At 45.1% G+C, this 27,845-nt stretch overlaps 1 protein-coding gene across 1 annotated transcript; it reads right to left on the reverse strand.

Moving 5' to 3' along the window:
* Positions 1-435: 435 nt before the first annotated feature.
* ZFYVE28 (zinc finger FYVE-type containing 28) lies at positions 436-27,845 on the reverse strand. The gene is made up of 13 exons (XM_033140457.1): positions 27,698-27,845; positions 12,844-12,984; positions 11,840-11,977; positions 11,050-11,252; positions 10,029-10,118; positions 9,443-9,532; positions 8,187-8,288; positions 7,115-7,267; positions 5,306-5,442; positions 3,759-3,872; positions 2,492-2,578; positions 1,898-2,010; positions 436-1,364 (listed from the first exon to the last, which is right to left on the reverse strand). Exons 1-13 carry the CDS (start codon positions 27,737-27,739, stop codon positions 1,239-1,241), a joined length of 1,536 nt encoding a protein of 511 aa, XP_032996348.1. The 5' UTR covers positions 27,740-27,845; the 3' UTR covers positions 436-1,238.

A 27,845-nucleotide genomic window follows, 5' to 3' on the forward strand; every position in this document is an offset into this window, starting at 1 on the left:
TTAATCAGAACTTTTAAATTCCTTCTTGCACTCATTCGGGGTCTATCACTGGTACCAGCTAAAAGCACTGTATGGGTTTCTGGGATGAAAATCAAGGTGTTTGGTAGAGGCGGAATTACAACCAAAGTGTTAGCAGCATTAACTGTTGAAGGTGGACACCCATGTGCAAGGTTGAATGAACAAATGAATCCCTGTACTGTACACACTTTCAATGTAATCCACCATTCCATTTATATCAAAGAGGTTATCTGTTGCTGGAAGGCAGGTGATGCAGCTAATCAAACCTGCACAGAGAAGTGGGGGTGGCAGGAGTGTGAGCTGAAGGGGGGGGGAACCCCACACACAAACACAGCAGGAAGCTTTAGAGTTTGTATTTGTATTTTCCTGGGGAAAGAAGTTTAGCAGCAGATTCTGCCTCTCAACATCCAACAGCTAAATTCAGCAAAAGCGTTTATTTTTTAACCCAGAGAAGACAAATTGGCAACAGTAACAGATAGCATTTATTCAAGTATTCAGGAGAAGAACCAGCTCTGCCTGGTTTCAAAAAAGAGCTATAAATCTCCTGGAGAAGCTTCAAAGGCATCTTCCATCTTCCACACAACAGTGTGGCAGGAGAGTTTTACAAGAAAATACATTGCATATGAAGATTGTTGAAGCCCTTAGCTGTATCAGAAGCTGGTGGGCAAAATGTCATGGCTATCCTCCACAAGGTTGCTGTTGGACTAGAGATCCTGCCTTTCAGTTCCAGTGAAAGGCTCCACAAAGCCCTTATTGCACATACACCCAAATCTAGTAATGCAACCTCAGAGATTTGTCAAAAATAAATCCACAGGACCGACGACTATCATGGGGCTCTCCCAAAAGCCAGGCAACCAGCACCAGGCAATCCCTACGTGGGCCACAATTTACTCTATCCAAGGAAAGAGTAATGGGGGAAAGATGCTTTTACTGTCATTTCCAAGAGTTTGCTGAAACATCTTCTACAGCAAGCTCTAGCTCCAACCCAGGGAATCCCACTGGGAGTTATTTATATTAAACAGCAAAGAATCAATCCCCAGCTATAAAAGCCTGGCGTTCCCATCTCTTGCCCTGACCACCAAGGCCTTTGGAAAGTTCCCAGGAGCATCCTAATGAGACAAGTGTGGTTGTTCCCACAGTCCTTTGCTGACGGCACAGGCTGTTGCCTCCCAAGTCTTTGGTGTTTCCACAGGCACAGAAGGTGTTTGAGGCAGCTCCAATCAACTGGTATTTTTGCTAGTGGAAGGCAAGTGGGTGGTGTAGCAGTGTGTACAAATGCGGACTGGTTTCAGCTGCTTGAAGTGGGGCAGAGGCGCCAAGTGTGACGAGCAGCGAGAGCAGAAGATCTAGGGAGGAAATAAGATTGTGCATCAAACAGAGCCGAGGGCCACGTGGTACTGCAAGCCCCACTTCACATGGAAGAGATGCGGTTGCCCTAATCCTTTGGCCAACAAACAATCAAAAACATGACTGACCCAGTAGAGGTCCCAACAGGGACTTAGATTGCAGGCTAGTTCAATTACTGCAACCTCTCCCCATCCCTCCCATCTGGAGAGGCCATCCTTTCAGGCACAACCCTTACAATATTTTTTTAATGCATCTTTCCAGGGGAGAATGTAAGCCAGTCTTGCCCAACCAGGGACCCCCCTATATGCTTTGAACTGCAACTTCCCTCATTCCTGACCACTGGGCCATGCTGGCTGGGGCTTATGAGGTTGCAGCCCAAAAGATATGGAGGACACCAAGCCCTGGCCCAGGCCCATGACAAGATACGCTATTGTTAAAGTGTTCACAGGCATGGTCTGCCTGGTGCTTTGGCAGCTGCTGCTTCCACTAGAATGAAAGTCCCAGGAGGTCCTTATTTAGCCCCATCACCTACCTTGCCACAACTTCGGCAGTGGTGCCGTCGGCGAAGAAAGGTGAAAGGCACACGGCAAGCCATGCAGTGGCTGCAAGTGCTGTCTGGCACCCAGTCTGGTGGTGCTAAGGCATCTGGAAAAGAACAGAAGGGCGGTTGGGGACATGGCCCACGTGTCTTCTAAAGTCCGTCAGAGCCATAAAACTTCCCCCAGCTAAAATGTGTTAAGAGAACTCCGATTACAGAGAGATATATGTTTATTCAGTGACAAAGCAGAAAGTAGTTCACGAGGAGTCACAAGTCATCTGCCCAGGCACAAAGCCTCAGGAAAAGCCATGGGGCTCTAGAGCGGGGCACGGTTTGGTCAACACAGCCCCTGAAATGTAAGGCAAGAGAGGGACTGTGCAGGATCTTTTGCTTACTGCAAACCAAAGAGCAAAATTCCTTTTGTCAGCAAGGCCAGCCCAGGGTCCCTGCCTGTGCATAACAGATCCTTTAACATGGGATCAACCTTTCTTGAAGGCTTGGCAGAGTGTGAGAGAGAAGCTCAGACCGAATTCCCCGGGACAATAGAGATGCTCAGGAAGAGGCCTGTTTCACATTCTGGGCTCTCACCTTCTCTCCCAGTGCCTCCCCGGCTTCTGGAGCAGAGAGCACAGTCTGCCAGGTGAGAAGCTGTTGGTAGCACATGGACCTCCACCTCTGAAAAGGAAAAAAGAAAAGCTATAAGCATGCAAGTTGCTACTGCTCAAGGGAAATACATCTGTGCCAGGGCAAAGATACCACTGGCATAGACACCTCAGCTGTATGTTCCCAGAAATGTTCCATTCATTATCCTTAAAAAGGGGTCCAACTACATGTTACGAGGGAGACACATAATCAGACATACCCAACTTTGTTTTAAAGGGGGAGGGAGAAAGAGGGATGATGATGACTAAGCACCAGCCACAATGTGGTGCTTGGAGTGTGTGTTTTCTATGCTTAAAAGAAGAACTAAAAAGTACTCCATGTTCTTCACCTCAATATGCATCCCCATGCTCACTAGTCTAATGCACAACTGAAAGACGAAGGGGCAGGAACCTGGATTGAGCAAAGTCATGCTGCAATTAGCAGCAATCCTTTGAGCAAGGAGAATGTTTTATTGGGCTTGGAGCAAGGGTGTCATTAACAAACTCAGTTCCAGGGACTATCACACAGTACCAACACGTAGCTAAAGGAGCCCTGCTCTCATTCTGAGGTCCATTAGCCAACAAGTAATTAGCACAAGGTAAGATATTCTTTTCAGTTGTGGTGCCGAAAATGAAATTACTTCTCAACAGACATTCATTTGGTCGCCTCTGCCCACAAACCCTCAAGAGTGTTCTCTTGATTATGGTAGGCAATCTCCCCCAGTGTGGCCTCTGATGAAGATTTTCTTTGGGTTGCTGATATGGTTTCCACTAGGCTGCTTTTGCTGCTGTTATTATTTTGCTTTTATTTTGTTTGTGAATTCTGTGATTTTTTTTTTGTAAGCCTGATTTTAGCAGAGAAAGATATGTATGTTGAGATAAATAATTAGAAAATAATGAAACAGCCCCAGAGTCCTTGAAATTTATGTATGATTGATTTAAGTATTACAAACAGCCAGCCCCAATCTGGTGCCTGCCAGTCCAATAAGTTTTGGAATACAATTCCCATCTGCGACCATTAGTCATACTAATTTGGAAAACCTTAGGTTGGGGAAGGCTGCATGGCAGTATAAATGACTCAGTATGTGTCACTAACATGACCGGCCAGCACTTTTAGTAGAGCAGCATTACATGTCCTTGCCATACCTAGCTGCTGCACATGCAAACTAAGGAAACGCTATGGAACCATGCACGAGTCAAGGAGTGTCACTCACGGCCAGTGTCTGTCACCTCCTGTTCCTCTGCCCGGGATGTCACAATTTTAAATACAGTCTTCAGGATGGCACGCAGATCACTTGCAAAGTTGGTCTGGAGCTGGTCTGCCACTCCTACCCAAACACAACACAGCAATTTGAGTAATATCCGTTGCACAATGACACAAGGGCAAGAGATAAACATGTAGATTTTAGCCAACTAACACAAAAGTCCTTCCTTGGAGGGAAACAGTAGTCAACAGCTTCTAACCAAGCAATTCTTTCCATCTCAGTTCTGAACCAACGGGATACTATTCCTGCTGAAGAGACTAATTCTCAATTTAGGTGCTAAACCTTCAGGATTAAGGCTAGGCAAGAGAGCTCATGCAGTATCTGAGCAGAACCAAAACTTACAGTTCAAAATCCTTAGGCGACATGAGGGCAATACTTGCCTGCTTTACATACAAGTTCTTGGGCTTCCTGGCTAATGTGTGTGTGAAGCACTTTCAGCTGAGTCATGCAAAATTTAAGTACTTGCCCCAACGAATATATATTTTATTAAAATGGATGCTATTCCCTAATCATGTAATAAGGCAATAGCTGCCATCTTCTGAGCTATTTTTAATGGCATGTGGAACAACTTGTTCTAACTTGCCATCATATCCAGATCAGGATATTACTGCTTGTAGTTACTGTGATGCTTAACAAAGGAGTCGCCAACCTTTTGTGTGCTAGGCGGTACATTTGGAATTTTGAGGAAGTGCCATGAGTAGCGGTCACAAAATGGCTGTTGTGAGTGGAGGGGCATGCCGCAAAATAGCTGCCACAGCTAATTGATCGGGAGAGGCAGGAGTTCAAAGTGGTGTGGGCAAGCCCCTCCATCAGCCATCCTATCAATGTTAGGGGAGGAAGGCACTTAACATTAGCTACTGCTCGGGCAGAGAAGATCTTTGCACCTCTCCTCTGTTCAGAACAGATGGGAGTATGGGCCTCCACTGCTGGCTTCCAAGGAAATGTGGGCATGTTAAAGGGGGAGCGTTGAAGAGGAACTGTGCAGGAAAAGCAAAGAGTCTCTTGTCAGTTGTGGATTTTTGAAGGGATGCTTTACCGAGACATTTTGCATGTAGCATAAGCAGTATTGGTAGGGACTTTTATCTCAAGCCCTGCTCCCCCTAAAAGCTCATCTAATTCTAGAAAACCAACCGCTTCCTGCCAGGATCTCTTCCCCAACAGGGCAACAAGAAGCTTATCAGCTTGTTTGGAGGTATGATCAGGTACGCCATCCTTCCACTTGGACATATCTGCTCCTTTCCAAAATCTTGACCAGCAGAAAACTCTCCAGTTTTTTCATATGATAGGAATACATTCCAAACATAAGGAACACCTGTTCACTTGTCCAGTTTGTCCAAATCAGGGAATCTACAGAGGCTCATCTGCTTTTTTATTTTTTAAAAAACAAACACCTCCCTTCTGCTGACAACCACACACCTGCCAGCCAATGCCCCAGCTGCATTATGGGATATTGGATGATGGAGACCTCCCTTATCCAGCAAAAACAGGGTACTCACCAGAGATGCAGACAAACAGTGTGTGGATCATGTCCTCTGTAGTGGTATAACGGGCTCGCAGTTCTGCCCAACGAGCCGTCTGTGGAGCTTGTGTGATCACTCCTGCCTTGGTGCTACCAGACCCCTGCCCACGCTGCCTGTTAAGAAGAGAACAAGCAGCATTAGAATGTGTATTAAGGGGTTACTCTCTTTCAAAGTTCTCCCTTCTCCCCCCCCCATAAAAAACAACAACAACCCAAAGGCATCATCTGCCCTATATATATATGAATGCCAGGCAAGCAAATGCCAAGGAAAGGGTAAGCAAAATATACAGTAAATGTTCCCACATGAGCTTTGGGCAAGCTAAGATTTATGCACCCCTTCTTTCCATTTCCAAGAGACAAGAGCCACTGACTCCTCAAACACTGAAAAGGGCAGTGCTCAGACAGGGTTTGTCAACTACCATGGTTCTCTCCGAAAACGTTCGAAAACCAAGGCGCAGCTTCTGATTGGCTGCAGGAGCTTCCTGCACTCAATCGAGAGCTGCGGCGGACGTTCGGCTTCCAAAAAATGTTATCAAACCGGAACACTTACTTCCGGGTTTGCAGCCTTCGTGTTCGAGAACCAAGGTACGACTGTACTGCCACCTAGCTGCAAAGTTTCAATTACTGTACTCCTTTACCTCTCATGCTGTCCACACTCTGCTCAAAAGCTACAAGCGCTCATGATTCCTGCAGAAGTACTGATGAACCCTTTCCATGGTCTTGATGCTGTCATGGATAACACTTAGTGGCTTCCACATTAAGGATTTACTGTGGAAGAGCCATGCCTTGTTTGTTCACTTTTACAGAGCACTTACATGACACTGTCAACAAAACAAACCCTTCTTATGCTTTCCCTGTTTAGCTTCGTTTACCCGAGAGTTTTAAAAAAACACCAGAAATCCAACTTTATTTTAACTCAGCAGAAAAGCTACAAAATTTCCTCAGGTGTATACAGTCATACCTCGGGTTGCGAACGCTTCGGGTTGCGTACTCTGCAAACCCGGAAGAAAAGATCGCCGCACACATGCAGAGCGTTCTGCGCATGCGCAGAAGCGTCCTGTGCAAAATGGACGCTCGGGTTGCATACTTTTTGGGGTGCGAATGGCACCCTGGAACGGATCAGGTACGTAACCCGAGGTACCACTGTAGTGTAGATGGCCTATCGCACTGCTATTCTGTTTGGATTGCTCTAGCCATTTTCTAGATTGTGTTTGTTGTGTCTTGGGTTCATGGAACAATAATTCCAGTGACACTTCCTCATGAACAGCTCTTTTATTGTAAGGTAACCGACAAGACAAGACAAGACTGGGGAACGGGGGCAGGGGAAGCTCTATTTAAGGCACAGTGGTACAGAGAGGATAGATACATTTAAGCGGGAACCAATAATATTCTAACTTTCCGGCGGGACCCAATCAGGCTGTGGATTGTACTTGTACCCTTAAACTGACAAATGACATTACTCCACCCGGCTGACAGAACGTCTTAATTAATACACAACAGTGTTCTAGCATTTCCTTCTCTATGGTATGTCTCTCTCTCTAGGAATCAGCTCAATCACTTTAACCCTCCTCTTTCGAAAAATATTATTGTCATTGTATCAGTCTCCCCACACCACACCTAAATTGTGATCCAGGGCGGTGGTGCACAATCATGATCTGGTGCGCAGTAAAGGGGAACAGAGCAATTAATCTTTTCCACACGGACAATGGGCCCAATGAAATCAGCACACAACCTCAGATTCCAACATTTTGGTGGGTGGGTGAAGAGAAGCGGTTCTTGGTCATACCTTGGGACAGCCGAAAAGCCACGTGGTGTCGCAGCACCTCGGAAGTCAGGAGAATCTATATCCTTGAAGGGCTGTGAATCTGTAGTGCTCTCATTCAGTACACGCTTCTCCAACATGTAAAGTTCTTCCTTGGACAACACACGCAGCAAATCCCTATAAGGGAGAAGGCTCATAAAGGAGGCATCTAGGAAAACAAGACACTGGAATTGCCCTAGAGCAGGCACGTCCAACAGGTAGATCGTGATCTACTGGTAGATCACTGGACATCTGTGGTAGATCACTGGTAGATCACTGGCTTGCCCCAAAGAAGCTCAACAACTTTGCCCCCCTAAAAAAGCTCAATATTTTCCCTGCACCCTAAAAAATGGGGCTTTTCTCCTCCCTAAAAAAAGAAAAAAGCTCAACAACTTTGACCTGAACCCCCCAAAAGGGGGTAGATCACCGCCAGTTTTTAACTCTTTGAGTAGATCGCAGTCTCTTGGGAGTTGGCCACCCCTGCCCTAGAGGAACAGACTACATAACCCAGCTCTCATGTAGTACCCTGGAAGGAAGGTCAGACCTACTCTTGTTATGGCAGGGCTTCAGTGCAATGTGGAAACCAAGCTCGCAAAAAGGAGCTCATGCCTGACACACCATGTGCAAATGCATATAATTTGTACCCCCTGATGAGGCAACCTGCCGCTGCATCTCTCCCCCAGCACGCACACAAACTCTGATCATGTATACAGAATATCTTGCTTCATTCTCTGTTAACTGCATGTCTGCTTGCAGGAGAAAGACTATACAATAATTTCTATTTAACTGAGGGTTGATCAAACATCAGCAAAGTCATGCGGTAGAATACTTCCAGGATTGCGCAGCTTCAGACTGCAGGGTGGCAGGGATTGCATTTTTCAAATGAGCTATATTAGCCCTTCCCATGACTGCACTAAAGCACCACAGTCAGGTGATTTTGCTGAACACGTAGCCTGGGTTCTTAACACAAACCCCTCCAACAAAGATCCAGACTCTTCTTAACCTGGTGACGTTCCAGTTGAGTTCCTGTACAACAGCTGCTTTTATAGTCACTCACCTGATTTTTCTAAGCAAGACATAAAACGGGCTGAAGACTCTGGATATTTCCTCAGGCCTCCGCTCCAAATTGAGGGGTCCATCTGGGTAGATCAGAAGACCACTGTGTACGGGGCAAAGAAATAAAACAAAACAGGTAAGATTAGATTTCCTGATCTACTGCTGCTATGTATGTTTTTCCTAATACTGTACATTAATTATTATTGGAGGTGTGTGTTTTTTTTTTCCAAAATGCGAGAACTTTCAAAATAATAATGGGGAAAGATTAATGGGAATTGCTCATTCCTCATACAGTATCATTTGGGCAGAGAATTCTCAAAATGAAAGCTGGGACACTTTAGTAAACCTTGTCCAAGTTTCCTCTTTTAATTTCTTTTCCGAGATAGCAAAATTTCCCTAACTTTAAATTACTTCTTCGGTTATGTGCATTATTCAGCTCCAATGCCACTGCTCTGCCTATATTTTGTGCCCACCACTCTCTAAATTCCTACTAGCAGCTATGTTTCCCAAGGAGCTTTCAGTGTGTTACCCACGCTGAAGGGGAAACTCAAAAGTAGCACAGCCACTTACTGCTGAGATGGGGACATGGTACCGTACTTTGAAGAACCACCACGAGTGGAAATTGACTAGACAAAAGCTGGTGGCAAAGGGCCACTTGCAAATAACTGTGTGCTGGTACCTCAGGCAGTAGCTGCCCCAATCAGGATCTAAAGGAGCAACAGCTGGCTTTGGGAAAGTCATCCCAGCTATAAAGTAGTCATACACACCGAGAATAGGCAGGGAGGATGGCCATTTGGAGAGAGGGACAGTCCGGAAGTTTTAAATACAGCACAAGCAAGCAATCTTCCCAACTGCATGATCCAGAGCAGTGGTGGGCAACTTTTGGGGGCCTCTGGGACTCATTTGGTGGTGCATCACATCCTCGCCACCACCATGCAGACACACATGAGAGACGGGGAGAGGCACATGTTTGGACTGCCAAGATGACATTGCACGCCTTCCTGCTGCCCAGAAGATTGGCAAGAGCCGAGGAACTTATAGATGTGTAGCTGATTTATGTACCATGAAGGAAGAAGTAAAATGAAATACCTCCTTTTAGACAAATGTGACTTTGCCCCAGTTTCTTCTGTTAAGAATGCCCACCTGTCTTGCCAGCTTTGACAGCTATAATTGCCAGATTGGACATTCCACATGTCTCGAGTTTATGAGCTACCGGGCTCTATACTCAACCAAAAGATGACAGGTAAAACCACATACCTGATAATGGCCAGGCGGGGAATGGTGAACATCAGCTGCGGTTCATACCCATCAATCGTCTCCTGAGTCAAGTAGCCAAGTTTCAGAGCTCTAGATGAGTGCGGGAGAGAAGGGGCAGGAAATGAGGAAGGAAGGCGTGGGCAGAAGTCAAAATCCCTAGTCCAAGTAGATAATTATCCTAGACCTCACTTGAGCCAAGCTTCCCACATCAAAAAGGAGAATTGGCTGGTTTGCGTCATAAGGTTTTGTAAAGACCCATCTTTGTGCCCAGGTTTTCTCTGATCCATAAAACAAGACCCTGCTTATTATACTTTTAATCTCTTGTTTTTTTAAACATGTCTTTATTCTACTGCTTTGTTGGTTCTGGATAATGATTGTATTTTAAAAAAATGATACTGTTTGTATTTTATGTTGTATGTTTCCAAGAAATTAAAAAAACATCAAGTAGTTTATAAATGCATGTAAACAAATAAAATAAAAACAATAAAATAAGAAGAATGTTCATTCAACTGGAGAGGTAGATAGTGCTTGCCCAAGGATTTTTCCAAGCCGCAGAGTGCTGGGGAGATCCTGTCAAAATCCTCACCTAGCCACAGTTTCACAGAAGAGCACAACAATCTCCTGCTGCCTATAGATATCTTCGGGCGACTTCACCGAGACTAAAGATGACACGTAACTGGAAAAGAGAAACAAGCTTTGACACCCAGCTTAGCCACCACTCCCAGCACCTACCTTGCATACAAGCCCAAGACATAGCCCTAATTTTCTGGTCTCCCTTTGCAACTCACAATTTGGCAACATAAACTTGCAGTGGCCCTTTCCAGAGATTCGCCTTGCTGCCCAATCACTACTTTTATTGGTTCTGGCTAGGTTGTTTTTTAGCATCTTTTCATTTTCATATTTAAAAAGCAGCTGTTAGAAGTTTCCTCCTCTTCTGCCCACACTGAACCACTTTCTGCTCCTTAGCTTTGCCTACTGCATTGCCTAAAAAGGTCAGCCTATGGACATGCCCAATTCCTTAAAGCGAAACATGTACACATAACATGAACACCATTGTTGAAACATCTGCACTGGCGGCCCATCTACTAATGAAACAAGCTTAAGGTCCTTGTGATAACTCACAAATCCCCAAACAACTTAGGTCCAGGGCACATTTGGGACCACCTAAACCCTTATATCCCAACCTGATCACTGAGATCACCTGCAGCAGTGTTGCTGGTTGTTCCCCCACGTTGGTGACACACATTTGACATCGACACAAAAGAGAGACTTTAGTGCGATCTGCCTAGTCCTGTGGAATGCCTTGCCAGCACCTTCTGTTTCAACCTTTAAATGCCTGCTGAAAACTCTTATTCCAGACAATTAAGAATGCATATTTCCATAACGGTCAGTTGATGCACTCTGATTTTAACTTTTTGATGAGTTTTTATTATGTATCAATATTATTGTACACTGCCTTGAACCTTTGCATGATAGAGTGGTATATAAAATTTTTTTATAAAGAAACAAATAGAGTGTAAGGAACCTACTGGATCAGCCTGAAGACCTATCTAGTTATACAGCTGCCAATCAGATGCCTCTGAGAAGCAGGTCTGCTCAGCACCCACCTCAGCTCAAACTCAGCAAAGAGCATGTCAAAACGAATCAATGCCCTGCGGATAGGCTCTGAATAGGGTCCAGGTTGGTTCAGGCTTTGTTCCCGGAGTACCGTCCGCACCAACTCCAAGCTGCACAGCAGATCCTTGGCCAGAGGTCGCAGCCGTATCCCATCTGCTTCGTCCACATCAATGTAGGTGCGTGCCATCAAACACTGGAGGGAAGAAATAGTGACAGCTCAGAAACACTCCGTTGTCCTTTGACCGCCTCTCCCCACCATATCACACAAGCTATTTCAGGGCTGGGGTGAGCAACTGCCAAAGCCTAACTCCAGGAACGAAACCACATTACATCCCAACGAAGCAAGCAAAATTCCCAAGCGCTCAGCAATCATCTACTCAGGTGAGCCAGAGAAATCACAGCTAAAGGTATCCAGGCTGTGAGTAATGAAAGAGGAAAAGGAGAAGATGATGACACTAGATGCACAAGGGGTTAGGAGTTTCCCCTATTCAAGGTGTTCATGTTTGTAGCCTAAAATGGAGCTGTACTCAAGAACAGAACATACAAAGAGTGGTTGAATGTTCCAGTCCGCCAAATTAGGTGTCACAGTGGGTCTGGCTGTTAACCAGAAGGTTGGTTGGTTGAGCCTACCCATAGAAGGCTAGGGGCAGGATTCCTGCATTGCATAGGGTTGGACTACATGGCCCCCATGGTCCCGTCCAACTCTACAGCTCAGTGATTGCATAAGATCACATCCAGTAGGCCACAAAAACAGCCAGGTATCCCTCCCGCACAGCTCACCTCAGCAGCAAACAGCATGTGGTTCCGGAGATTGTCCACGAGGAGGTCTTCGGGGAATTTGATGACATAGTCACGGCCATGACGCTCCTTGGGGATACACTCATCCATAATTCGCTCTATGATGGACAGCAGTTCGGTCTAGGAGAATGGGTAGAGCGGTTGTTACCTTCAACACAAGGACATTCTCGAGACACCAAATGAACTGATAAGGCAGGAAGCCAGGTCTTCCCAGAAAATTACCGATGGGCCAGGGTAGATTTTGGCATTTCCATTGCCAAACATCTCAGCCAGAAATGGAACTCAGCGGCGAGGATTTAGCAAGAGAAAACACACTGTTCTGTATTCTGTGTTGATGGGAGGAGGTGAAAATTGGGGGAGAGGGAGACCTTAGACTGCAGCTGCCCCATATTCCAAGAGTATCCCACGTTGTTTTTTTCCTGCCACAGGAAACTTACTCTTAAAATAGGAGGAGGAAATAATTTTCCTTTAAAAAACAACAACAACAACAATAGCCAACATCAAATGCACACAAGCACTGAGGGAGCACTACACTCTGGAAGATTGCAGTGTATAATCTCCATCTTGATCCTTGCCAATCAGAGGCATGCCATTCACACTGCTCCACTGAAGCAGCCAGGGACTGTAGACCATGTACTTTGGAAAGAATCTCCAAAGGAGGGTGCAATGAGACCAATGTGTGTCTTGCCATCTCCTAACTGGAGTATATGTGCACATTTCTGAATGTGATTTAAAGTGAGATGAGTAGGAAGGGGAAGCAAAATCCCTCGACGCACTTCCCCATTGGAAATCTCTTATTTTGAGTTGTGTGCCAAGGTTGCTTTTGGTCATGGAGTTTCCCCAAGCAAACAGCTAGAAGTGTGTCTGTGTGTGTGTGTGTCTGTGTGTCAGCTACTGCCACCTACCAATGCTGTCCTTTGAAGTGCCACCCTCCCTCTCCTTCTGATCATCATGTTCTAGTTTGGCCCTTAAAGAGAATGCCTTACCTGACTAAGGTGCAGCTGATTTAATAGAACCAGGTATTGCTGAGGATCTGTCTCTACATCCAGACAGTTGATCTCCGTCACCACTTGGGTCACTCGCTCATCGGCATAGAAAAACTGTGACAGTAACCTCGGATCAGAGCGCTGAATAGAGATAAGAAAGCATGGTTTATTCACAGCTCATCCCTATGAGGCAATGCTGGTACTCATGAATAGAAGTTGAGGTAGTAAACTGGTTTCTGAACGATACCATTTCAGACTGCAAGTGGGGGAGGGGGAGAGTTCCCTCTGCAGAAAACTACATGATGATGATGATGATGACGATGATGATACCCCTGCCATCTGACTGGGTTGCTACAACCACTCTGGGTTTAGTCTAGCTTTACCCCTGATGTACGTTTTAAATAAACAGTAAATGCAAGATATTTTTTTTTGCAATGGAGGAACGTTCAGTCATGTGAGGTGCTACCTGCATTCCGAAATGGTACAGTCCAGAAACAGGTTTACGTCTACTACATCTTCTGTGTATGAAAATTAGGCCTTGGCTTTGATGCAACTTCCTGTGATCCCTTTCAGAAACGGCTTTGAATAGCTCTAAGGAAATAAATACATGAAGATTTTCAAGATGAGTATCTATTGGCAGAAGACATGGCAAGGGTTAAGTCCCTATTCTCTACAAGATTTAGATCAGTAGAAAGATATGAACTAAAAAGAGTGATGCTAGATGAGACCAAGGGCCCATCACCCAGTAGCCTGCCAGTTTTCAACAGACGCTTCTGAGAAGCCCAGGCATAGTGCCTCTGGTTTAACTTACCAGTCATAGTTAACACCCATTTATAAACTTGTCCTCCACACATTTACCTAATCCGCTTTAAATCCATCTAAGCCTGCAGCCACCACCACACCTTGTGGCGGCATGTTCCATAAGTTAATTATATGTTGTGTTACGTGAAGCCACCTATTTCAAGTTCCTAGACACCAGCAGAATCACATTTCAGGCACCTGGGAGGAAGCAACTTTGCATCCAGTCATTACATACATACAACCATATGCCATTAAGTAACATCTTTTGCAGAGTTTGGGCACAAAAGGCAGCACCTGAATTGTTGTATCCAGCCAAATAGCAAGGATTTAGGTCAAGAATAAAAACAAACAAACAAAGGGCCTTCCAGTTCACCAAAGCGCTAAGGCACACACCCCAGGCCTGTTCTGTGCTATTTGTTTTTGGGAACAGTGATATATCTTATGGAAGAGGAATGACCCTCCAGGCTTAAGATGCCAGTTCCTGACAGGTGGATTCTAAGCCCAATTGTGGCAAATAATAAATGAGGAAAATGGTATCTAGAAGATGGGAGGGTGAGGGCAAGACAAGAAAAACCAAGGAGAGTTCACAGGGTTCCCACAATTGTAACTGTCTATTCATAGGTAATTCCTACTGAATTCAATATGGTTTACTCCCAGGTTAGGACTGCAGCCTTAGGGCTTATCCACACTTACCTTTCCTCTGCTCTTTCCAGGCATGGTCCACGCTTTAAAACTCTGTATATGAGCACCCTTTCCCCCCACCCCCTCTGGATCTTTATCTACAGAAACCTGCTCTTTAAAGCTATATTTGAGCAAATGGCAATCAGCAGAAAACCCAGATTGACAGATGTTCTGATTGGGCACTAAAGAGCGGGGAAAGCTATGGGGCAACCACCACCACCACCATGCTTAGACATGGACCTGCGTCTGGAAAAAACAGGGCAAAAGTTAATTGTGGATGAGCCCTAAGTCCACAACATGGTCCACTGGTCCTTTGCAATGGGACTCTCTGTATCCTCCTCTCAAGCTGTTTTTAACCCTGGGACTCTGACAGTAACATGGCATAGACCTGCTCCTTTCAGTGGGAAGAAAGCACCAGATGACTTTGGAACAAACAAGGTGTGTCTGTACTATAAACCCAAACCAATTTTAAATGGGATCACCTGTCTTGACTTCTTCTGATGAAACTGTGATTCCATCGGGGGTGCTGAAGCTTCTCAGTCCCTTATGTTCTTTCAGACAGCATGCGGATGGCTAAGCTAGGCAGAGTGGAAATCTGTGTAGGCTAATTACTGAAGTCCAGGAAACTTATTTGCAGGACTGTCCTTCAGATCAATGCCACGCAATTGCATACTCTGCCAAATAGAAACCGGCAAAGGCAACAGTAACATGCCCAACATTATCCCCACTCAATGCAGCCTAGTCAGCACATTTGAGTAAATTAACCTTGGGACCAAGCCAGAAGTCTCAAGCTATTGCTTTGAAGCTGCTAGATACAAGCAACTTGTGCTAAACAGAAGTGCCTCTGCATTTGCCTTCCCCTTTTTGACAATTTGGAAAGGGAGAGGGAGACTTTGGCTAAAGGCCTTTCAGCAGAGGCTGGACAGGGATGCTTCAGCTGCACCCTTCAGCTGCAAGTAGTCCAGGGGCTGGACTACTTGATTTCAAAGCTCCCTTTCAACTCATAAGAACATCAGAAGATCCTGCTGGATCAGCCAGTGGCCCAGCTAGTCCAGTATCCTGTTCCCACACTGGCCAGCCAGATGCCTGTGGGAAAGATGCAATCAGGATCCAAGGACAAAAGCACTCTTCCCTCCTGCGGTTTCCAGCAACTGGTCTTCAGACGCATTACTCATTCTGGCTAGGGAGGCAGAGCATAGCCATCGTGGCTAGTAGCCCTTGACAGCCTTGTCCTCCATGAATTTGTCCAGCCATCCAGGTTGGTGGCCATCAACACCTTCTGTCAGAGTAAATGCCATTTTTTAATTATGCATTGAGTGTATAAGTACTTTTATGGCTGTTCTAGCTCCATGCCATGTGCAAATTTATAAGCTTTTATTATGTTATCTCTCTCTCTCAGCTTTTCTCTAACCCAAATGTGGCAACCTTTCCTCTTAAGGAGTTGCTCCACCCCCCACCCCCCACCCCGATCATTATGGTTGCCATTTTCTGAAATAAAAAAAAATCCCCATTCTGTGACTGAATCACTGTGCAGGCTGTCCTAACTGTCCACCCCTGGCTCCACTGAGTGGGAGGATTACTAACGGGTCACATTCAAAGGCTCATGATCTCCACCTTTGTGACAAACAGGATAATGACAGAGTTTGGAAAGGTTTCCGGAAGCACTGGCTCCCAAAGCCCCTCAAGTCATGAGCAAGCATCTTTCTCCATCTACTTCCGGCATATAATGACAGAGGCTCTTGCCTGAGCAAGTCCATGCCACAAATGAACCTTCGGGGAAGGGTGAGGTACGGTGGATCAATTGCTTATTGCTGCTGCTGTTATATTCCTATAGAAAATACATTGGCCTGTTCTAATATTATTTTCTAATGTTGGCTTTCAGTTTATGTATTGGGATCCTCAGGCTTATAAATATGACACATAAATAAATAAAAATAGATAAGTCATCTAGAGCAGTAGTTCCCAATTAGCTAAGTACTGCAGACCCCCTGTTTTTCAAAAGTCGAGCTGTGAACCCTCTACTTGTGAAAATGTTGATATCTCTATAGTAGTTTTTATTATGTGAATAGTGCCACGGATCCCCTGCGTGAGTTGTGCGGACCCCCTGGGATCTGCAGATTATCAACTGGGAACCGCTGATTTAGAGAAGTGCCACAGCACTGCCACTTGGCTGCTTTTGACTAACCCAACTACTCTGGAACTGCCACCCTTTAAGCATATACAGAAACTAGTTCATGAACTGAACCCAGTTCAAGCCTTCAGACTGATCAAGGAGAAGACAGAATGCCAAGCCCAGACCATTTATTGCCAGTCAGAAACTGGCATGATGCTGTGGTTAGATTTTCTGCTCTGTAAATGAGGCAGCACACACCTATACATATACAGAGCTGGGCTCATGGATTACCAAGTGACGGAGTCCTCTGTAAGGATCTTCTCCCACAGTGGGAACAAAAGCCGTGCCAGGACACAAAAGCTAGGATGGGGGGGGGGACCAAAGGACTGTAGGAGTAGATTATCTGTCAGAATCTCTAGCGGACAGGCTGTTTCCCACTCGGTGCAAGCATATCACCAGAACCAGGCAATCACAGCCAACAGGCCAGCCAACCTACTCCTCTGCTCATGAAGGAGTTATGTGGGCACATGGAAAGAGGGTCTCGGCCAGCAACTGTTAAAAGAATAAAGCTCACATCCTTAGAGTACAAGGCCAGTTCAGTGGCATTTAACAACAGAACCTTTTCTGCAGTAACTCCTTGGCTAGAGAATTATGCCTGGTACCTAACATGTTGTCTTTTAAACACCAAGTAAGGACCTTCTCTTCTCTCTTCCCCCCCCCCCCCCCCGCTTTTCAGTTTTTAAAACATGGTTGAGCACTTTCTAGACCTTGTTGCTGGTTTTATTTGGATGCTATTTCTGATTTTATGTTCATATTACATTGTTATATTTTATGGGTTTGGAGTATTGTAAACCACAAAGAGAACTTAGCGTTGATGGGTGGTATAAAAATCCTGCAAATCAGGGGGTGGGGAAGACCTTTGGACCTCCAGAAGACGCTCCCATTCAGCCTTGTCAAGAAGGCTTGATAGCCAGGGATGATGGTAGTGGCAGTTCAGCAACAGCTGGAGGGCGATAGGTTCCCCACACCCGCTGAAAATATTAATTTAAAAAATAATAATTAAACTTTCTTGCAAGTTGTATGCAACTTTCCTCCAGCCCCGCCCCCCCGTGCAAAACCAATAGTGAAACACTAGCTGTTGCATGCCCACCACAGAAAAGCTATCTTCTGCCCCACAGTGCAATGTTGTACAACTGACAATGGATGAAGGCATTCCTCAGTATGGTATCCTTCAGAATTGCCACCATTCCTTACCATTCACCATGCTAGCTAGGGCTAATAGGACTTGTCTTCCCAAACATCTTGGAGGGACTCTAGTCGGGAAAGGCTGTTCTAGAAATATCATTAAAACCACTGGATTTTTAAAAAGTTCTTTTTTCTCTGAAAGGCCTTCAGAAGTTGCCACATGGGTATATTAGCAGACTTGTTGACCACGAATTTCCTTTTCTGTCTCCAATCTGTTGTTGTTGTTGTTGTTGTTGTTGTTGTTAAAGGCCATAAGAAACCAACTTCAAGCTGGGTCAGAGATTCTCATAAACAGGTGTGACGTGGGATTGCTCCCAAACAGCTGACTCTGTGCAGTTGCTTTTGTGCAGAGTTAACACAAGATGCAATCATGCAGCCATCTCAGGATGTGCACAACCTTGTGGAATGAAGTCATATACACACACCTCTCTCAGGTATGCTGGGAGGGCAGGAAGCTCTCACAAAGAAGACGTTAATCTCGGGAGCACAAACATCGCTATGCTGCACCTCTACCAATCACACCGTCAGTTGCCTCCACCCGTCAAGCCATAATTTGCTGGTGAAGCAGCTGAGGCATAGCAGTTTACACCAAGTACCAAAGAAACAGCATGTTCTGAAGCGGGTGGGGGAGACATGAGCCAGCCCTGACTGGGCTCCCGTTAGGATTCTTACACAGATTTTTCTTCCTGAAACCCTAGCTAGGCCTCTCATTAGCTCACTTGGTGCCTCAGTTCCTCAAAAGTTGCAAAGTTTTGATGATCAAAAACTGAGCTCCAAAAACCACTGTCTCTGTCATTGGAAGGAATAATTTTCTGGGCCTTGAGGAGCAACGGAAGGCAGAAGCCGCTGCCATGCCCCAAGAGGCATGACACCTTCACAATACTGCCCAGCTGAGCTTCTCTGGGTGGTGGGTGGCATCCAGCCAGGCCAGCAATGCATATGTTGAAAACCTTTGGAGGCCTGCAAAGACTTGTTTGCAAAGCATTATTAAAATACCTCTGATTGGCATCAACTTAGATGCTGCGTTGACCACAGTGCCCATGACTATGTTCTGAGCACTGTCAATTCAGGTGCTTGGAGGGACTTGCTCTACCTGCAGTTTGTTCAATTCTTGCCCCTCCTCTACCTCATTACATCAGGCAGGAGTGGGCTGACTGGCTGGGTTCAGGGGAAGCGCCTCTTTGTGAGAGGTGGCGGTTGCTTCTGAAAAGGCCTCTCTGAACTCTTGACGATTAAGCTGGTCACATACACACGAGTAGGTGGTTGTTATGCAACCCCAAACACTCTTGGATGACCTCAGTTTTCCAGATTAATTACAGTTTGGTTTCCAGTCTGGTTTTGGAAAGGAAAGTGCTTTGGTGACCCTGATGGGTGACCTATACCAGGAGGAGGAGGACGGGAAGACACCTTGCTCCCTATAGTCCTGTTTTTCCCACTCCCTCCGCTGCTTCTGGCTGCATGGATGAGCAGCACAGGGGGGATGAGGGTGATGCGTGCGCTAGGTTTCAACCTCTGCTCCTTGTGAACTCTCTTCCCAGCTGCTGATCTGGTCTGTGGAATACAGCTGAGGAGCAGAGAAGAGGAGGCATGGCTGCAGGATCCTACTGCTGACAGCTTGCTGGGTTTTCATACTGAGAGAGGTGAGCCCTTGTGCATGTGATTGGGGAATGTCATGTGGGTTTGGCCTCATTCACTGCAGCCAGAAGTCACCCCAGAGGTAAAGTGGCCCCTAGGCTGAAAGCAAATCCTCATCCCTGCTATACAGCAGTGTTCTTCAAGGACCGCTGAGGCACTTTTCTGGATGGTGACCCAATAAAGGGTTCCTTTGGTGTTTGTGGTGCTCCAGTTTTGGGATTCCCTCCCCATGGACGTTTGACTGGCATCAGGTGAACAGGTGATGTCATGCTGGCACCACATGGAAATATTGCTATTTATACAGGTCTTTTAGATGCTTGTACTAATAGCCTGTTTCTTCCCAGCTCAGTTATTTTGATTTATTTGTTGTTTGCTCATTTTTAACGTAACAATATGTTGAAACTATTACTTTTACTGTGAGTCCCTCTATGAAACTGTGGAGGGTTGGAGAGCATATTTAAAGTGCATGAATAAGTAAATAAGAAAGGCAAATAAAGAGGATTTCTTCCCCTCCCCTGATCTTTCTGGATCTCTCCTGGCCAACACTTACTCCAAATCCACTGCCTTCTTACCATCAAAATGTAAGCCACAGAACAATGCAGCAGTTTAGGACTTCTCCAGAGATTACTACTGTCTGGTGGTCAGCTCTGCTTCTCTCTTTGACCACCAATCCCTCTAGTTGGAGCTCATCTCAAGCGCAGGATAGACACACCCATAGCCTGTTTCGCCAAGCACTGGACTCGCAATGACCTGTACAACCAGACCATCAATTTTAGCCAGCACAGTCTCTTCCCAGTCACCCAGAGAATCTCTTCTTCATACATCGTCCTACTTCCTGTGCCAGTCACAGAAATGGATGAGGGCATGGCACAAGGAAAGTTGGTTGTCCAGACTATGAAAACTTGGAAAAAACCCAGCAGCATTAATCATCTCTTTCTCTCACCACCTCCAATTCTGAACCACCAAGAGACAGAATTCAAACGCGTAATCAGCAGGTTCCGAGTAACAAGAATTAATTACTTGAGTTCATCAACAAAGGAAAACTATGGGAAGGAGATAATGCGTCAAACCTTATGTAATATGCAAAATGCTGAAAATTGTATCATATGCCAATATGGCTCACTGGTATAGCACATACTCTGCATACAAAAAGTCCCAGATTCCAATCTCTGGCATCTCCAGTCAGGGTTGAGAAAGACCTGTGCTTGAAACCTTGGGAAGCTGTTGCCAGTCAGTACGTAGGCCATGTGCAGGGTGGGGCTAATCCTATGGCCCTCCCAATGTTGTTTGTCTACAACTCTTATTACCCCTAACCACTGGCCATGCTGGCTGGAGCTGGTGGCAAGTAGATCCAACAACATCTGTAAGGCCACAGTTTAGTCAGCCCTGGTGTAGACAATCCTGGGCCAGAGAACCAATGGTCTGAGTCACCGTGTAAAGCAGTTCCTACATACCTATAGATCAGCAAGACTCATAAGTACATGGATAACAGCAGTACCACATGCAACTCATTACCAGAGTAATTAGGGTGAAAATCCAACACACACCCCAAATTCAATAGGACTCACTTCTAAATAGACATGGTTAGGATTGCATTATAAATTATATGTTTATTCCACAGTAGCAACTGGGCCATATTGTGTTAGCAAACACAAAGCACGTTACTAGAAGACATGGCGGAAGACTTAAAAACTAATGTGAAGGGACACGTGCTTAGCAATATGTGAGTAATCTTGCTCCCATGCAAACATCACAATGACAACCTGTTTTCTCTTCCTGATGGATTTATACTAGACATAAATATACAGGCTTGTTTTATTCAAAATAAGTTGTATCCAAGTACTGTAGTCTGTTCGGACAACACCTACAGATAATTATTACCAAATCTTGAAATACTGGAGAAAAGCCAAGAGACACTCATGTCAATGTTTGAAGAGGACAAGAGGAAGGGCAAGGATTACTATAACGTAATTATTTAGCCCAGTGCCAATCCAATGAAAAAGCAATCAAGGGAGCCAAATGATTTCAAAGAGCAAAAAGATCAGATAAATGTTTTGCAGGGAAAGGTTCTTGTTAAACAAACCCTATTTTAACCTTTTGCTGATATTACAGGTTTAATTGTAAAATGATACCTAGTTAAATGGCCTTGCTAGAACATCTGGAAGATATTGGCTCCCGGGGTTTTTACTGAAGCCCAAGCTAATGAAATGTTGTCTCTCTTTGGAACAGACTTATAACTCCAACCTAGAAGTGAAGCTGCAAGCTTCTGGGTAATGATGCTCCACAACACCCAAACTCCCTCCCCCAAGTTCTCTGTAAATAGCATTGGACTCTGACGCCATCTCTTATGTTGCACTGAGCTTTGGAACAGAGAGAACCTTCTCTGACCACTGACCTGTCTAGCTGCAGCTCATCACAGTCACAAGATCAACACACTCAACAGTGGTTTCAACACAAAACCTTTCCTCTACTCTCTGCCCTCAAGTCCTCTGGTATGGGCAGAAAACTTGAGAGGGCTGGAGGTGGTTCTCTGGTTTCATCATGTTCGGCTTTGGAGTAGGCAGAAGCATCACGAATCTTAACTCTACTTCAACCTGCTCTGGAAACCAACTTGCTGTGAGATAACACCCCCTTATACCTCTCCTTAAAGTGTTTTGTATGAGCACAAGATTTAGAAAAGGCCTTGCGGTGGCCACAAGTAATGTCTGGCTAATGAACAAAGCAAATACTTGTGGGACCCTGTAAACAGGACATTGTGATGCACCATCATACTGACTAGTAACAGACAGGCAATTGGATCCACAAGATCTGTGCAACCCACAGAGTATGCAGTCAGGATAGCAGAAAGTGGTGTTGATCCACTATTAAAAGAGAGAGAGAGATGTATGCTTAAGACATTTGACTTAAAACTACATAGGAAGTTGCCTTGTATTAAGTCAGACCATCTGTCCATGTAGCTCAGTGTTGTCTACACTGATTGGTTCTCCAAGGTTTCAGGCGGGAGGCATTTTCAGCGCATAGCTGTCAACTTTCCCCTTTTCTTGCGAGGAATGCTATTCGGAATAAGGGAATTTCCCTTAAAAAAAGGAGAAAGTTGACAGGTATGTTCCAGCCCAATGTGGAAACACCAGGGATTGAACCTGGGACCTTCTGTGTGAAATCGAGGAGAAGCAAAAAGTTATGTGATGTGAGGCAAGAAAGAATTTGTGGCTAACCAATAAAGGTGGCTGACAGCTTTAAGGAGGAAATCCCTATCAAAAGATAGTGTTCCTTGAAGAATCATCAGTTCAGGGTCCAGTTTTCAGTTAATTTTAAAAGACATAACAAATGCAGCATAAAAATCATTAGTGAGGACGTCTTTAGACTACACTAATTACAGCCTGATTCACTCCGCTGTGATCCTATGTTAAAATAATATTCCATAGTTGTTTACTTATTATGTATTCATTAATTCACACCCAGCTCCATATCTTCCGATCCCATTTCCTGTTGTATTTGCCACGATTTTCCGTCCTATTTTTTTTCAAATAAATTCCTTCCACACTTTTTCCATTCTTTTTCCAAAAAAAGCTTTAATAAAACCTTCTTTTTAAAAAGTAATTACAGACTGATTGTATGCAGATTCAGAAGTCTCTTTATGTTCAACAGGACTTGCTCCCACGTAAGTAGCGTTACAGAATTGCAGCAATGTGGCAAGTTAATACAAGGAAACCTTAGCAAATAACGAATATTCTGAGTATATAACTGACTGGGCTTCTTCTACAATATAAGGGCAAGAAATCCAACACATAGAATTGTAGAGTTGAAAGGTGCCCAAGGATTAAGAATTTCATGCTCTATGGAATGAGCTAACTGCTAAGGTAAAGGTAAAGGGACCCCTGACCATTAGGTCCAGTCGTGGACGACTCTGGGGTTGCGGCGCTCATCTCGCTTTATTGGCCAAGGGAGCCAGCGTACAGCTTCCGGGTCATGTGGCCAGCATGACTAAGCCACTTCTGGCAAACCAGAGCAGCGCATGGAAATGCCGTTTACCTTCCCGCTGGAGCGGTACCTATTTATCTACTTGCACTTCGTGCTTTCGGACTGCAAGGTTGGCAGGAGCTGGGACCAACCAACGGGAGCTCACCCCATTGCGGGGATTCGAACCGCTGACCTTCTGATCGGCGAGCCCTAGGCTCTCTGGTTTAACCCACAGCACCACCCGCGTCCAACTGAGCTATCTGCTTTCAACAACCAAATCCAAGTGGCTACAAAAGTAGACATTGCTTTTTAGGCCACCCTAAAATAAAGTTCTGTATTTATTTACATTGTTGATAGCATGTTTGAGTCATCTGCTCCTTCTGGGGCTCCTATACTAGAAGTGCATTTTGCTTTAGCATGCAATGGGCCATGGTGAGCCACCTGGGCTCTCTCTCCAGGGATGCTTAAATGCAGAGTTAGTTTTCAACAACAGTTCTGCAGTTGTGTACTGTACTTGGCTAGCTATCATGGCACACCCAGGTAGGCTATTGGAACTGCTCTCTTAAAAGCACAGGTGGGCAGCCCATGGCTCCTGTTTGAATTAGAGCAGGCATGGCTGGCTCTAGTCACCCCCACTGGCATTCAGCCCCCCCCCCATTCCCCCAGCAACTGCATGTGGCTGTTCAGGACCAAAAATGTTGCCTATCCCTGAACTACAGAGCTGCACAAGGATCAACAAGATGCAAGCTTTTATCTTTCGAACCAGGGGAGTTCAACTGTCACTCACAACACAAGCGACAATTATGCCCCACTTGTTATTCCCCCTCACACACCCCGTTTTGCAACGTGGCAAATTAATGCAAGGAAACACTCCTTTTCAAAATGCCAGCAATATGCCATTCCCTAAATTCTATTAAGACAGATTGGTCAAGGATAGACGTACGTAACAGATGTTGAATAAACTGGCCTGTGGCCTTCACATTCACTGTCCGCAGAGTTGAACAAATAAAAATGACCCCACCATGAGAGAATCAGAGATATCTTGGCTCTCCCACAGCTGACAAGCAGGTAAACTGAAGCTTCTCTGTAATGCCACAATGAAGTCAGCAAATGACCACACACACAAAGACTTTATACCGATCTGCCTTTTCATCAGTTCTTTATGATATATTTTTCATTCACTCTTGAGAATGTGGATAAGGGCAAGCAAGAGGGGGTGATTCATTGCTGTTTAGGGAAAAAAAGTTGGCCAATAATAAAAAGTTACCTAATGTGATTATGAAATATCTGAAAAGGAACAGAAAAGCAATAATAGGATTCAAGAGCAACTACTGTCACTGGTAAGCAGCTAACTGCTAATTTTGGTTCCTTCTGGATAAACAGCCAACAATAAAAAACAAGAACTGGATTTTCAAGAGTTCATAGCTACTGGATGTATGAGTCTTGCCAGCCACAGGAATGTTCTCTTTCAAAAAAAATCCAGATAATCAGTTTTTTCATACATGAGCAGTTGGATCACAAAAATGTTTGTTTGTTTGTGTTTGTTTGTTTTAACTATGGCTTAGTTCTTACCAATGTGTTAACATGCATCTGCACTGGAACACATCATAATTGAATGTTCCTCACCAAAAATAAAAATCCCTGCATATAGAAAACTAAGAATTCAGTATGAAGACTAGTTTTTGTGTGTGAAATGTGTGTGGTTTTTCCCCCAAGTTGAGGAACATTCACAGCATAATTCTATGCATATCTACTCAGAAGTCCCACTGAATTCAATGGGACTTACTCCCAGGTAAGGGTGTACAGGGCAAAATGGCTTTTTAAAAATAAATGTATCCTTCAATCTCAGCTCCAGCAATTGAACAGCAAGGCCTTAAAATCAGCTTCATATTAGTAGCGTAAGAGGAAACTAAGCACCTTGTACTAAAAGCAAGACCTACAGGTTTTCTCTTCTCAATGCTTAGATTTGAACCCATATGCACTATATCCTTTGTACGTCACCATTGTTGCAACATTTATTTATTTCACAATATTTATATCCCACTTGACTGTAATAAAGCCTCAAAGCGATTTACAACACACTACTGTTCATAGAGTATGACGAATGGATCAGATAGTCCTTTCACCTACCTAACTTAGTATGGAATCTCTGACTTTAAGTGTCAAAAAATTATATATATAAAATGGTCTCTTCCTCTCTCCCTGAAACATGCCAGTCACTTCAACCCCACATTAGAGGGTGGATTAATTCCCAAAGTAGCCTTCACACCTATTCCCCAAATCTGCTGGCATTTTATTATCCCAGCTCCAAGTAATCTAGTCTCACACATAACTGTCAAAATCCATTTGAATGCTGCTCTGCTTTAGGCCTCAAACAAGTTATGAGGCAGAGAATTCCACAACACATTTTTACTTTTATCAGCAAATTGTAGGCTGCAATCCCTTTGCTCCTATTCCCAATTATTGTTTCACTTACATAAAATAATAACTCTCTCAATCATAAAGTGGTTTTTTTAGCTCTGCCCCTAAAATATTGATGGAGAAACAGTGACTTTTTCCTTCCTAGAATACAAGGTGGTTTAGAAAATTAAAGCTCATCCAGCACAGTAAGTTTAGTGTCAACCAGCAATTTCAGCTATCTAGCACACAACATAAACCTTAGGTTTATTCCCTAGACTAGAGCTAGCAACTCCAGTTCTGTTTACTAATTACACCTTGGTATATACTTGACTGAGTGAAATATGAGTCATAAACAAGTCAGCAGGAAGTCAACCCCCTGCCAGCCAATAGATGACACTGATCCCTGTAGAGCCAGTTGCATCCACCCACAAACTTCAGTTTCACCCTTGCAAAGAAGTGATGGCACAACACCTATTTACACACAAACTTCAGGCTCTCAGTTCCATCCACAACTGGCCCAATCTCCCTCTCCTAAACAAGTGGTGTGGGGCAGCTGCGTTTGGCCACAAGGTCTGGCCTACAAGCCCCCTCCCCCATGGACTAAAATAAAGTGAGACTAAAATACTTTCATTTTAGCATAGGCTTTGGCTGACTCCTAAAACCTGCTATCAGTTACCACACGGCTGGTTATTCACTGCACTTATTGGTCTGTTTTGGCTTTAATCTTTCCTGTTGCTGGCTGTTTTGAGCAGCTTTTTAAATGTGTTAGTAAGGCAGGAGATGAGTGTTCTCAGCAATACATACTGTACCTTGATCTGTCACATACACCCTTTTCTTTACCCATATGAAATGTATGTCTCCATTATGGTAGTCACAGACCTGGATGAAAACTCCAGAACAAACCTAACCAGTAGAGAGACCCTTTTTGCTGCCACTAGTGCCACTACTGGCAGAAGGTGACAGACAGGAAAAAAAAGTAGAACATCACAAACCCACATGCTTACCCTGGAGCTTAGAAACAGCATGCCATCTACAGAAGAAGGTGAACTATTTGAAGGGCTGACACACAAGTGGAGCAAATTTGATTTGTTGCTTGAACCCAAAGCAATGGGTTCAAGTTACAAGGAAAGGGATTTCTCAACTAAACATTAGGAAGAAGTGCTTGATGGTATGAGCAGTTCTCTAGCAGAACAGGCTGCCTTAGAAGGTGGTGGGCTTTCCCTTATGAGGTGTTTAACTTGCAGAGGCTGAATGAAGGATGCTATTGAACTGGATTTTCCTGCTTGAGAAGGAAGGGGTTGGACTACATGATATCGGAGATCCCCTCTTGCAAGACTGGGATTCTAGGAAAGTCGAGAAAGAAGCCACCCCGCACCAAAGAGCTCTTGACTGCCAAGAGACAACAGCCACTGAAGGGAGCAAGGTTTCCACACCTCTAAGGTCTTAAGAGAGGACAAAGTGGCGGTAGACGAATGAAGAAACAAATACAAAGGCGTACACAGACACACCTGTGTACACTTATGTCATTCCCGAAGAGCTAGCCTACAACATCAAAGGCTCCTATACTCGGCGAATCACTACCACGGATTGAAACTCTCACCCCCCAAGCGGGCATTGGAAAGGGGGGGGGCTCATTCTTGCCACCCTTTTACCACCCGGATTGTGAAGGCAGCTGGGAGAGGGACGTTTTAAGAAGTTGGAGGCTAACTCAGCTGTAATCCTCGACCCTGATTGGCAGCCTCCGCGCGATCAGGATCGCTGACTGCCGCGAAAGAGAAGCAGCTCCCGAGATGTCCGAATTAAAACGAAGAATTCCTTTCAGAGCCTTAGAGCGAAAAGCGAGGTGGATCGCGGACGGGACGCGGGGAGCGAAGACCGAGGCGCGAATCATGCCGAGAAGAGAGAAAGGAGCCCTCACCGGGCCTAGCCCAGAGACAGCGAATAAGAAACCGAGAGCGAGCCCTTCGGGGAGCCCGTCCCGGGCTGGAAAGAACCCCTTCTCGGAGCCCCCTTCCTCACCTTGGGTCTATGCAGCCATCTGCGGACGGCGGCGGGCAGCATGGCTCGAGCTCGGTGCGCGGCGGCGGCGGCGGCGGCGGGAGAAAGCGCTCTGGCTCCCGCAGACACACCTGAGCCGTCTGCGCTCCGCCGCCTCCGCCTGGGGCTG

Source organism: Lacerta agilis, chromosome 2 (genome assembly GCF_009819535.1).
Source record: "Lacerta agilis isolate rLacAgi1 chromosome 2, rLacAgi1.pri, whole genome shotgun sequence".
Taxonomy (NCBI): domain Eukaryota; kingdom Metazoa; phylum Chordata; class Lepidosauria; order Squamata; family Lacertidae; genus Lacerta; species Lacerta agilis.

What these genes read in the sequence shown, in the direction of transcription:
- ZFYVE28 (XM_033140457.1), bottom strand. Translation starts at nt 27,739, where the DNA reads ATGCTGCCCGCCGCCGTCCGCAGATGGCTGCATAGACCCAAG. An exon ending in GGCTTTTCGGCTGTCCCAAG is followed by an intron (nt 5,443 to 7,114) that starts GTATGACCAAGA and finishes TCTTCTTAACAG; the next exon opens with GCAGCGTGGGCAGGGGTCTG. An exon ending in GGGAGGCACTGGGAGAGAAG is followed by an intron (nt 2,011 to 2,491) that starts GTGAGAGCCCAG and finishes GTTCTTTTCCAG; the next exon opens with ATGCCTTAGCACCACCAGAC.